Genomic DNA, 12,713 nt, shown 5'->3' on the forward strand with positions numbered 1-12,713 from the left:
TGCCTGAAGCTGCCAACCTGAGCTCCAGGTAAAGCTCCTGAGTCGTGAGACTTAGAGCACAGACACCACACTCGCTATTTTTAGGGACGAAACTAAGGGAAATGCAAGGAAAAAAATTCTAAAGGGAAAGAGAGTGGATTAAGTAAAAGAACGCAGGACCCGTGCTGAGACATGTTGGTACACATTTGACATCAGGAGAGTTAGAGGTGGAATCCAATGGGTTTTATACCCTGAAAACGGCCTGGTCTCTACCATGGCCTGAGAAGACCCAAAAGTATTATGTGTCAGGGACACCACCAGGGGCTCCTGTTTGAGTCTGATTGGAAAGGATTCAGGAGTGTCCCCGGAGCGTTCTCAGGACTCTGAGCCTGGTGAAAACTGCCAGAGTCATCTCTGACTCTGTACGTGACTATTTTGCGCAGGTGAGAAATGTGTCCCTCATTACAAAGACAAAAACCCAAAACACCACATGTGCATTCAGAAACGTCAAGGGTGAGCAGAGAAGGATAAATGTACACAGGTTCCCTTAGAAACTGCCACATGGACAGGAAGCCACAGATCACACAGGAAACCAGCCCTGAGTCTCGATCTGTAAGAGGTGTTGGTGTGAGACACAAGTCCATGGAGTTTGTGTGCCCCCTGAAGACCCTGACCCCCTGCAGTCCCTGACCGTCTGCAGACCCTGACCCCATTCAGGCCGTGACCACCTGCAGGACCTGAACCCCTAACCCCTGACTCCCTGGTGTCCTGAGTACACTTTTCCTTCAAAGCCCCACAGAGAAACAGAGACTCACCTGAACCCTCCCCTTACCCAGCATTCAGTGGTGCGTCCCTCCCGGTACAGGCTTATGGACCCTCCTGTGCAAACCATGTCCCCTCTCAGTTACTTCTGTCAACTGACCCCACCATCTACCCCAAGGCCACAAGTCCCCAGCTGCCACTGCTGCTCCCAGCGGTGCCCCGGCCTCTCTCCTGTGGCGATACTGCAATTGCAACTGTCTTAACTAAAACCTTCCTTCCAATGTGATAATTGTTGGAGGACATTTTTCAAGTCACAGAGGGAGAATAAAGTGAAAGGAGACGTCAATTCTCATTCATCTCCTGGCAGGACACAGGTGATGAGTGGGCTCCTCTTCCATCAGGTGGCTCCTCAGGACCCAGGAAGGTGGATCCGAGGGCACAGCGACAGGCCAGAGGTTGGGTCTGAGCCACAGCAGCTCATCCCCAGGTCCTAAGAGTCAATGTAGTTCTCTCAGATGCGCTTAGAGTCATCTTCAGCTGGTGATTTCTCTCTAACTTCATTTCTTCTTTTAGGAAGGGAGGGGTCTGGACTGTGACCATGTGCCTGCCCTGCAGTGCATTTTAGAATGAGGTAACTGGTCTTCTACGACCACAGCTCTGCAAGTGGAGGGGATTCTGCCCAGGATGCATCCACCCAAATCCTCACTGACACCTGAGTTAGAGATTAGACTTGGGACTTTGGACATGATGCTCTTTGGTATTTTGGGATTCAGGTCATGTTTAATGTGTCAGCTTTGGGGGATATTGGGATGTGCTTAGTGGAACTGGCCTGTGGGATGGATGTGAGTATTCGGAGGGCTGTTTCAGTCGCTCTGTGCTCGGAAGCTGTGACTGTTCCAGGGGAAAGGCACGTTGTCGTTCCAGGGCCATTAGACGTCTTGAGGTAAATGGCTTCCTGTTTTATCTGAGACACTCCTAATACAGCCACAAGTGTTCACGCCAGAGCGAGGCAGAGGAGATTAGACTCCAGGAGAGGAAAGATGCAATGTGACCAGTGATGTGAGGTGACTTCCTCCAGGCTGTGGGCATGGAGAACGGGGCATGAGTCAGGATGTAAAGAAAGTGGCTCCTGGACCAGGAAACACAGAAGCAGACCACTGTCTGAGTTTGCTCAGGCTGCTATGGAAAAATATGAATCCTGGGTATTATATCAGCAACATCGCTGTATTTCCCACAGTTCTGGAGGCGGCAATTTAAGGTCAAGGTCGAGCATGGTCACCACTAATGAGAGCCCTCATTGGAGTTTGTATCTGGTCATTCTCGCTCTGTCCTCACAGGGGGGAAGGGTCGCACACGCTCTCTGGGGCTTCATTTAGAAAGGACCTGATCCCCTTCACGAGGACTCTGCACTCATCATCCAGCACCTCCAGAGACCCCACCTCCTAACCCTGTCCTCTGTGCTGTTCATAATTCAATATGTAAATTCAATATGTAAATTTGGGGAGCAGACGTGTTCAGACTATAAAGCCCCCCCACAAGTACCAAGACATGTGTGGTCCTGCCCACACCTTGATGTCTGTCCAAGGAGACTGACTTCCTGCTCTGACCTCCAGACTGTGAGGAGTCAATGTGTGTAGTCTTTAACCCGCGTGTGTGGTACTGTGATTGAGCAGGGACAGGGAAGTCACACAGGCTGGATGTGGGTCCCACGTCATCAAGGGTCTCCCCACACTGTTCCCTGTGTGTGAGGACAGCAGTCCTGTGCCAGGGACAGGGACACTGGGGGCTGTGGTCGGAGGTGAGGAGCCTCTTCAGGAGCTCAGCCCTGCAGGAGAGAACTGAGGTGGACTGTGCTAGAACCTGGCTCACCCGTCACCGTGACTTTGCTACCAGGAGTCAGGATCATCCTCCCATAAGGTCATGGGCCTGGTGCTGGATGTCAGAGTGGGCAGTAGGAGTTCACCCCTCAGTCTTTATACTTACCTAAGTTGAAGCATCATTCCCTTTTCAGAAACAGGGGAAATTGGGAGGAATGGCTGGGGGATCTGCAGTCCAAACCCTGAATCTGACACCAACACGTAATCCCAGACGATGCCTGAACTAACTCCCTCATCCAGAGACCAGGGAGGTGCAACTGTGCCCTCTGCAGAAGCAATGACAAATGATAAGGACCTGTCAGGAAATGGTGACCCTGCATCTTCCTGCAGGACACCTGGACTCGTGACACCTTTCCCTGAATGACAGATGAGCATTTGAGATCTTCTTCTCCATCTCTGGTACCTGACTCTGTATGAGACTTCAGGGGATTAATTGTTCCCTTCCTTCCTGAGCCCCACACAGCTGCCCTCTCCCTCAGGGTTTCTGTCACTCTCAGGATGTGGGTCGTCACACCGTGTCTCCTGCACAGTAATATGTGGCCGTGTCCTCAGGCCTCAGACTTCTGAGCTCCATGTAGGCTGTGCTGGTGGACTTGCCTGCGGTGATGGTGACTCGGCCCTTGAATTTCTGCGCGTAGCTTGTGCTACCACTGGTAGGGTTAACCCATCCCATCCACTCAAGCCCTTGACCTGGTGCCTGTCGCACCCAGTGCATAACATAGCTGCTGAAGGTGTATCCGGAAGCCTTGCAGGAGACCTTCACGGAGGCCCCAGGCTTCCTCACCTCGGCCCCAGACTGCACCAGCTGGACCTGGGCGTGGACACCTGTGGAGAGGAGACAGCAGTGGGTACAGAGCCCTTATTGGCCCTGGTGCCCTCATCAGCCCAGGACTGGGCATCGCCTTACCTGTGGCCACTGCCACCAGGAGGAGGACGCTCCAGCTCCAGTCCATGCTGAGGGTGGTGCTATCAGGGCCTCTGTGGGGGAAGGCGTGATGGTGGGTGCTGTGAGGACACAGACAGGTTCCTATTTAACCTAGTGCACCTCATCCCATTTGCATATTCATGAGGCAGAGTATTCATAGCTGTTTTCTTGGCCCCACCTGAGAGAGAGTCAATGACACAGGGATTATGCACGATGTGCATTTGAGTGTTCGGTCCGAATTCTTGTTTGGGGACAGGTATCATCTGCCAGGTCACTGATCTCTGTGCACAGTTCTGGCCACTGAGGATCAGTCTCACAGGACGTCTTCGCACTGTCCACCTCCTTCGTGTGACACGAAGATACCAGAATTGGTTCTGGGCTCTCAGTGAGAATGTCTCATTCCAGGCTCAGGGTGTCTCCTAAATGCTACACCTAGTGATTTAGTCAACCGTCCTTGCCACCAGCTCCTCACTACTCAGAGGACTAGGGGCCTAGACCTGCCCCTCGTGTGTGGTTCCTGCTGCCTTCTCGAGTTTGGCAAAGGGTCCTGACAGAATAGGACATCGTTGTTTCTTCAGCATCCCTGTCTGACTGTTAATATAATGTTATGAAAGGAGGAAGCCCCAGACCCTCAGAGTAAGGCCCTACCCACTCCCCTGCACCTGCTACTGGAGCTGAAGCTGCTGCTTAGTGGGTCCTGAGCGCCCCCTGCAGCCGAGTCATCACCCTGCAGGAGAGGGCCCCGTGTGGGCTCAGGGGCATTGACCTTGCAGTGCCTGCAGTCCAGGATTCAATGTCTGTGCCCTGACTTCGGGATGTTCCCTCAGGAATACCATATGCATCACCTCCGGAAAGAGCGAATAGGCCTCAGTCACCCCACACTACACTGAAGGGAGGCACCAAGCAAGGGCTTTGTGAATCCACCAGGAGCCCCTTCCCTGGTGCAGACGGACGCACTGACACAGACAGCATTCCCCTGAGTTTGGAAGCTCTCGACGGTTAGGGGACTCCTTTGTCCTTTAGTTCCTTCTGGTTCAAGGTGACATCGGAAAATCCCTGCAGATACAGACCATGCTGTTTGATGGACAATCTACTTCTACTATTCCATGAATTAGACACACACAGCAGATGTTGCAACAGATGTCACCTTTGACCTGTTACTAGATGTAGGGATCTAATCTCACTACATGCAAGAAACTCCTGGACAAACATAACTGATATGAAATCGCTGAATGTCATAATATATTCAAGTGTCACTCAGGAAGCTGGAATCTGGAGAGTACAACAGATGACGACGTGTTAGACCTCAGGTGAGGTCACATTTTGAAAGGGCATGAGTCCCGCTTGCTGGACTCGAAAGGTGCATGTGTCACCTCACTCCAGGACCAAGAACTGTCACTCCTGAAACACAAGCCAACCCATGAGCGCTCTGTCCCAGGTGGTGCCGAGAGCAGGCAGGAGGAGACGCAGGAGTCCTGGCTTCCAGGATGCGCTGGGACACGAGGTCCACGATCACGTCTGAGAGACACTGGTCTCTAGGTGAGGACATCTCGTAAGCACTGCTGTCAGGAACCTGTGCCTGTGCCAACATAACCAGGAACGTGATGAACATCCTTCTGGTCAGTGAACCTGCTCACAGGTAGTTAAACCTGGGAGCTTGTTATGTGTGAAATCTATGTCTCACCATTCATTTCTTGAAGCCCTAACACACAATGTACTGTATGGGAGAAGAAGTCTTAGGAAGTTTTAGAGTTAAATGAGGTTAAGTTTAAATTTTTGTCTGCATAAGAAAATGAAAAAAGAGCGATATTGCTCATTTTCTCCAGCACATGAGATTGCAGTGAGAAGTCAGCTGTCTCCCCACAGGAAAGCTTTCTCTCCAGGAATCGATGTCTCTGCACAGTGACCTCGACTTCCTGTCTGCACAATGCGAGACAATAAATTTCTGTCATTTAAGCTGCCCAGTCGTTGGTCGTTGTGATGGCACCTTGAGCACATGAGACAGACTATGTTTCTGAGACGTGGGTGATGCAGGAACAAGCACTGAAGAAGGTGCACGTGGACGTGGAAGCAGATGATGGGTAGGAGGTGGGAGACTTTTAAGTGCCTTGCAGGAAATTCCAAGCTTGCTGAGAGGTGTGTTAGAGGTGATTGTGTGGCGAGCTCAGAGAGAAGACGGGAGAGCCGTGGAGGAAGCTCCCACACTCTGGGAGAAGCGAACACAGTCATGATGACAACGGTGGTTGGAGTGTGGACATTGGGAGCCGTTCTGACAAGGTGTCCATGGAAATGAGAACAGGTCACTGGTTCTGGAGGACATGTGACCTTGTCAGAAAGTGTCAAAATGAGTGGGGGGCCAGGATTTAGGGTGAAGCTGAAAGTAGAGCTGTGAACAGTGAAAGTGTGTTTTTAACTGCAGGGATTACTAAGCTAAGGGCAGGAGTGGTTGGTTCTTCCTGCTGCTTCTAGTAAAATATGCTAGGATGGTGATGGATCAAATACAGCTGTATGAATCAAGTGCACATCAGAATTTTGAATTGTGAAATAGGCCAGTCCATCCATAAGTCAATATTGTGGATTATAATCTGGAGAGGGCAGAAAAGGTGATGCTAAAAATGATTTTATTAAAAAAACCAATGGTATCACTTATATGAGGGATATAAGCCTAAAAGCTACAAATGAAGAGGACAAACAAACAGAGACTCATGGACGTGGACAATGGACTAGCGGTTACCAGAGGGGAGGGGCAGAGGGAAATAAAAAATAAATGTAAAAAATAATTCAATAAAATAATATCAATCAATTGATCAATCTGGGTCCTGACCAGCGGGTCTCATCAGCCATCTCAGCGTCATCCAGGAAGGGAGGTGCGATGAGTCCAGCAGAAGCGATGCCTCTTTGAAATGAAGGGGAGAAGAAGGTGGGATGAAGGGAGATGTCAGACTTCACGGATTTCACAAAACAGGATCATAACCCACACTGGCGGTGAAGATGCAGTATTTTTAAGAAGGGGGACAAATGGCCTTTGAGGAGACTCAGAGAGGATCAGGGTTGACTCCGTGTAACAGGTGACATGGCCTCCAATCAAAGCCTTTGGATCGTCCACCACCTGGCAGTGACAGGGGTGTGACTGCCACCCAGCAGAGTCACAGAGAGTCCAGATGGTAAGACAGCACCTCAGCGTGTCCATGAGGTGTCACCCCCACCCGCCAAGTAAAGAGTGCAGGCATCCAGCCAAAGAGGACTGTCTCCAACCTACTGTCCCACGGGACTTGCCTCGCCAGCGTTTGGGCCAGCTTGGCGCCTTCTCTCCTTCCCTCTCTCCTCTTTAATCATCGTAGAGTCGGATTTCCACCCTATGCCAGCCCCTCCATCATATTTTGGAAGCACATAATTCATCATGTTTTATAGACTCTCAGCTGGAGAGGATAGTAGTCTGAGATTGAATCATATGCCAAGTTTCACCAATATCTGATAAGATGATATTTCATTGAGATTTGGACCTTAGACTTTAGAGTTGTTACAGGACCAAGTTGTTACAGAGTTGGTCCTGTAACAAGTATGACATTTGAGACAGTTGGGTTAGAGTTAATGTATTTTACATAAAGAAAGATGAATTTTAAGTTCCATTTGTGGAATCCTATGAATTGAGTTTGGTTATTCAAAATTCTTACCCTGTAATCTGATTTCTCCATGCTGGTGTTTAAAGTAGGGCATTGCGGAGGCTTGAAAGGCTAAATGAGGTCATGGTGTGGTGGTCCCACCCCACTAGAACTGGAATTGTATAAAGAAGGAGACATGGGATGTGACCGGCACATCCAACGTGTTCCTTGACCCCTGGCTCACCACGACCTCCCAAGAGGTGTTGAGCTTGGTGCTCTGTATACATTGATCCATCAAGATAGTTTCTTTCATAAGGTTTCAGAATTCTTAGTGGTGCCCATGGATCACCAGCCAGCTGTGCCGCCACCTGACCCAGACTGGTCCTTCAATAGTGCCTGTGTGACCTTGAATCACATGTGTGCATGACATGTAGGCTAAGCAAGTCACATTAGACCCCCTGAGGATAATCTGCGTGAGGTTCCACAAACATAAAGAAGTGTTAGAGGGATGATAGGAGATGAAGTGGGGACACACGAATGCCATATATGCACATCATCCCTCTTCTGTGACTGGCCTGGGTGGAGGCTGGGAGATTGAGCTGGGATCCAGCTTCATGGTGCTCACGGTGTAGGACAGACTTAGTGAAGTTAGGGTAGTAGATGACAACTGGTCGTGTTGGGTGGGTTTCAAAATCCACCCAAGTAACAGAAGACCTAGAGGGTACTGTGTTGTAGGAAGGCCAGAAATGGTATTGGGTAGAGTCCTGGGGGCTGTTCCTACCCCTGTGGCCATGTGTCCTGTCTGAAGGGAGGGCTCATGTGGGGACAGCATGTGCCTGTGGGGGCAGAGAGCCTGAGCTCAGCACACAGGAGTCTGTACTGTGCTAGGTCTCTCTCTGTGCAGGTATTTTCCAGCCACAGGGAAGAAGACAGCCCTCAGGATGGTCCCTCTGCTGAGACATGAAAACAGACACATAGAAAACTGGTGAAGGAAGGTCCCCAGCCACCAGTGATATGTCGTCTACAGACAGACAAGGTGCGTTTTCATTTCAGTCTGCAGTAAGAATAGAAGTTAGACCCATGTTGAAAAAGGGTTGTCCCTGTGAGCAGCTGAGAACTTTGAGAGGAAATCGCTGCTCTCAACAGGATGCCCCTTCCCACCTCCCTCTGCACCTGCTGCTGGGCTGTATGCTATGCTTTGTGTGACCTCAGCGCCCTCTAGTGAACAGATCGGCCTCTGAAGCTACTCCTCCAGTCTCACTGGGAGGTTTGTGTCTGGGCTCACACTGAGGTCCCTTCACTGTGTATCTCGCACAGTAATACACGGCTGTGTCCTCGCTGGTCACAGAGTTCAGTTTCAAGAAAACCTGGCTCTTGGAGGTGTCCCTGGTGATGCTGAGTCGAGACTTAAGAGCTGGATTGTAGTATGTGCTTCCACTATATGCTATTACACCGACCCACTCCAGCCCCTTTCCTGGGAGCCTGGCGGGTCCAGTGCACATCAATGCTGGTTAAAGAGAACCCAGAGACGGTGCAGGTGAGTGAGAGGGTCTGCGAGGGCTTCACCAGTCCTGGGCCCGTCTCCTGCAGCTGCACCTGGGACAGGACACCTGGGGACAAGGAGCATCAGTCCTGTCAGTCACGTGCAGTCACAGGCATCCCACAGACCCCTGTCTGACATCTGAGACACTCACCTTGGGGGGCTGTCACCAGGCACAGGAGAAGACCCCACAGTCTCATCTTCGCCTCGACCACAAAACTGCTTCCCCAGAGACCTGAGCCCTGTGTGAGGAGAGAGCTGTGAGCGTCCACAGCCCAGACAGGTTTTACCCTGGAGCTCGAGCAGGAATTTGCATGTGGGCAGCCTGCCCCTCATAAGTGGGGAGGGACCGGGTCAGGCTCCCTGGCGTCTCTGGGGCCCGTAGGGTCTCTTCTCTTGAATCTACAGCATCTCAGCATGTGATGGGAGAGCAACTGGTCTCTAAGATGCATTAAATCACGTCAGAGAAAATCTAACCCTTTCTTATATAAGAGTGAATGATGGACTAGTTCAGAAGATCATCATTAAAAAAACTTGTGCATATTTGTCATAATTATTGAAGTGATTTGCATTATGTCCAGGCACATTTAGGTCACCAACAGATTTGATACATTCACAGTTCCTAAATGTATGTTAACATAATTCCAGTCACATAATATTTCGATGTCCACTTTGTTGTAACTATAGCCCCAAATAAAACACAGTCCTTTCAAATCTTCCACATCCTTTAAGCGCAGATGGCTTTACTCTGGTTTATGTCACTGCCTGAAACCCTTACCAGGCTTGCAAACCCCTCATTGTTGATGCTGAGTGTTTTATATTGTGGTTTGTCCTACTTTTTGTTAAGTAGTAAATTGTCTTTACCTAGTCTATATGAACTTCTTACAAGATATAAATTTTGATTACATTTTGCAATGTGGAGCTTAAGGTCAATTTTCTTGAAATAGAAGTTCAAGGATAAAAAATAGTTATGTGGATAGAGACGAGCATACTGTTCTTTGAAGATCCGAGCCCTCCACGTCTTAGCTAAGAGAGACTTGGCTCATCCAAGGTCCCGCATATTCTGGTAAATTGATCTGTGTCATGCCTTCCACCAGTGCCACACAATCCTGAGTATTGTACCTGTATGACGAGTGTCTGCCAACGATCAGAAACTCATCAGAAGTAATGAAAATAACAAAATGAGTTGGCAGACGGGCTGCGGACAACCTTGTCTCCATGTCGGTCCTCGGCCTCCGTCCCAGAGAGCGCGCACCCTGCTCTCAGGACTTGGGCTTCTCCCTCCTTTATCCTGACGGAGGGCAGGGGCCCTGTGGGTGTCGTTGCGGGGTCGTTGGTGTCTCAGATACATGTGCTCGTGACCCGCCACCCTCCTCACTCCCCACCGTGTTCTGATCCCCATTTGCAACATGGATCGGAGATCTTTGAAGCTGTTCCAGGGCAGGGCTGAGCCTGTCCTCTCTCCTCTCTGCTCAGGGGGGAGCCCGAGGCTGAGCTCAGGGTACAAGGGCCCCTGGGCAGGTGTCAGACCACAGAACACCACACCCTGAGAAGGACACCACCTTTGTCCCCCATTTAGGACAGGAAGCACTGACAGTCCCTGATGAGGCCACACAGAGAGCACCACGCTGTGAACAAAAGTGTCCACTTGTCACCGAGCCTTCCCAGATGGCGGGGCCCGATCACACAGCCAAAAGTGAAGGCAGGCTGTTAGGGGTGTCTCTAAGTCCCCCTGTCAGTACTAGACCTTCCTGTTCATGGTGCCAATTGTTTGTTTTCTTTCAAGAGATATCGGTCCGGTGTGGCCATAAAAAAGACACAGGAGCGGCTCAGGCAAAACAGTTTATCATGGTCACAGGTCCTAGAGACAGGAGCTTGGATGCCAGCAGGGGCCACAGGGAAGACTCCACGGTGTCAGGAGACACATACCGAACGGAGAAGGGACTATGGGCCTGTGCTTTACTGCGGTTTCCTGGTAATGAGGTGAAGGTGGTGAGGAGCTGTGCCTGATCGTGTGAATCATTTTATTGGGCTCAGAGCTGGAGGTGGTTCTCCAGTTGCCTGGCTGCTGGGCCTGGGATGACGAAGGCAGAGGAGGATCGTGACCCGGGATGTGCGGGCAGAGATAGTTGGGTGCCCTGAGAGGTTAGTGTGCATGTGAAAAACGTGTGCCAGGCTAGGAGCTGTGCAGTATCTAAAAACTGGTGACGTCATGAGGGGAAGTCTCTCCCCATCCAGAAATACTTGTAAAGTTGTTAAAACAGCATAATATAGAGATGGTAATAAAATACATAAACACACAATTCAGAGAGTGACCTTATGCATTCTCCACAGCAGGACCTTGTCATAGTCTGTCCTCATTTCATAGAAGAAAAGACTTGTGTCCTTCACCTCCAGCACGAACGCTGGGGACAGGCCTGGGACACACAGTCATCCTCTCAGGAGCTCCTCGTTAGACCCTGAGCACATCATGTGCGAGCACCCACTTCCTCCCCAACTCTGGGTTCATCTCCCCACTGCGTTTCAGCTCAGGCGGAAGCTTTCATATTGGGTGTGAGTTTGGGGGCCTGTATCACTGTGTGATGGGTGGGGCTTCTATGGACGAGTGGGTCCGGGGTGTGAATTCCTCTTCCAGTAACACGATTCATTTCTAGTTGATAAAGGAGAGAAACCCATAGTTCCCCGGGACACAATGTGGGTGCAGTAGAGAGTCTCGCTTCCCTAATTAGATCTAAACAGTGAAGATGGCCTGTAGGATAGAGTGATCAATCCTTGTTCAGTTTGCATTAGAACTTCTGGGAGTCCGCATGAGGCCTGGGCAGAAAAATGCTCTTCAGAGTCAAGAGGAGGCCATGTCTGTGGGAAGCTCAAAGTGCTCCTTCCTCTCTCTGACCAGGAACTAGAGAGGAGTCCAAACACACGAGGTCCCTCACCTGAACCCTCACCACTCTGGTCACACCACCTGCAGCTACTCTCTTAATGGGAGCATTCCCGGATGTGGGGAATATTTACAGGGAGACTGCGATGGGGTCTGAAGGCACAACAGCAGACCGACTGTGCAATGCCAGGGCCCAGTGCAGAATCATAGGAGGGGTCTCCAGTCAAAATTTAAGAATGTAGTGACAATGATAATACAGCATACTCTTCTAAATAAAGCAGAATTCCTGCTTTTGCCTTCTGTTCCATTGAAAGGCATTAAACGATGAACCCATTTTTGGCATAATTGTGCAAAAAGAAAGTCATTTTCTTTTTATTGTAATACCAAGCTGGACTCATCCCACCGGATGTCCTGGTACAGGACTGTGAAGGTGACAGGTGGCTTAACCATCGCTCTGAGTCACACAGGTTGCGTGATGCAGGCACGTGACCAAGTTTCCTTTCCTCCCATCAATGATTTTAGGTAGAAAGACTCACATGTCAGGTCAGCGTTTTGCTGGAGGAAGGGAAGGAATACGAGCACAGACGATGAGAACACTTTGCAGCATTTACAATTATTGGAAATGCAAAAATTAGTCTAGCTAGTTGATTCAATGTACACAATTTTATTATATGGACAACGTTCAAGTGTACAATCCAATTGACACTGTGAGAGAAAGAGAATAAAACAAAGAAAAGTGAGAAAAAAGAATTTAAATGCTTGGACAGAGCATAATTTATAATCATCCTATTCTTTACCCAACTTCTTCAGTACCCGTTGCTCATGTGCTTCCGTTATTTTAAAATTTTGTCTTCTAAACAGACATCCCGTTTGGGGTACTGTCTCAGTCCTGCTCTGAGTGTTTCCCAGAACTTTGTGTCACAAATATCTGAGTGAACATCGGTCTGGTCTGTGGGAGAACAGGAGTGACGAGCACGGCAGCTGTGATTCCTGAGGTTGGTCTCACCACAGCCACCGACACGTGTCCAGCACGGAGCTCTGTCCAATATGTAATGTTGGGGAGCACACGTGTTCAGACTACAGCCCCTGCTAAGCCTCTGGGCACGTGTCGTCCTGTCAACACCTTGATGTCTGTCCACGGAGATCGACA

General features: G+C 49.9%; 1 pseudogene and 1 gene segment (V, D, J or C); both read right to left on the minus strand.

The window, feature by feature from the left end:
* Window positions 1-3,126: 3,126 nt before the first annotated feature.
* On the minus strand, window positions 3,127-3,610 carry LOC120593199 (immunoglobulin heavy variable 1-3-like). The segment is given in 2 exon segments: window positions 3,127-3,443; window positions 3,526-3,610. Coding segments are annotated over 2 exon segments (363 nt in total).
* A 4,743-nt stretch (window positions 3,611-8,353) lies between these two features.
* Window positions 8,354-9,043, minus strand: LOC120593184 (Ig heavy chain V region MC101-like; annotated as a pseudogene).
* Between the last annotated feature and the right edge of the window lie 3,670 nt (window positions 9,044-12,713).

The sequence above is a fragment of the Pteropus medius genome, unplaced genomic scaffold (assembly GCF_902729225.1).
Source record: "Pteropus medius unplaced genomic scaffold, Ma_sr-lr_union100, whole genome shotgun sequence".
Lineage (NCBI taxonomy): Eukaryota > Metazoa > Chordata > Mammalia > Chiroptera > Pteropodidae > Pteropus > Pteropus medius.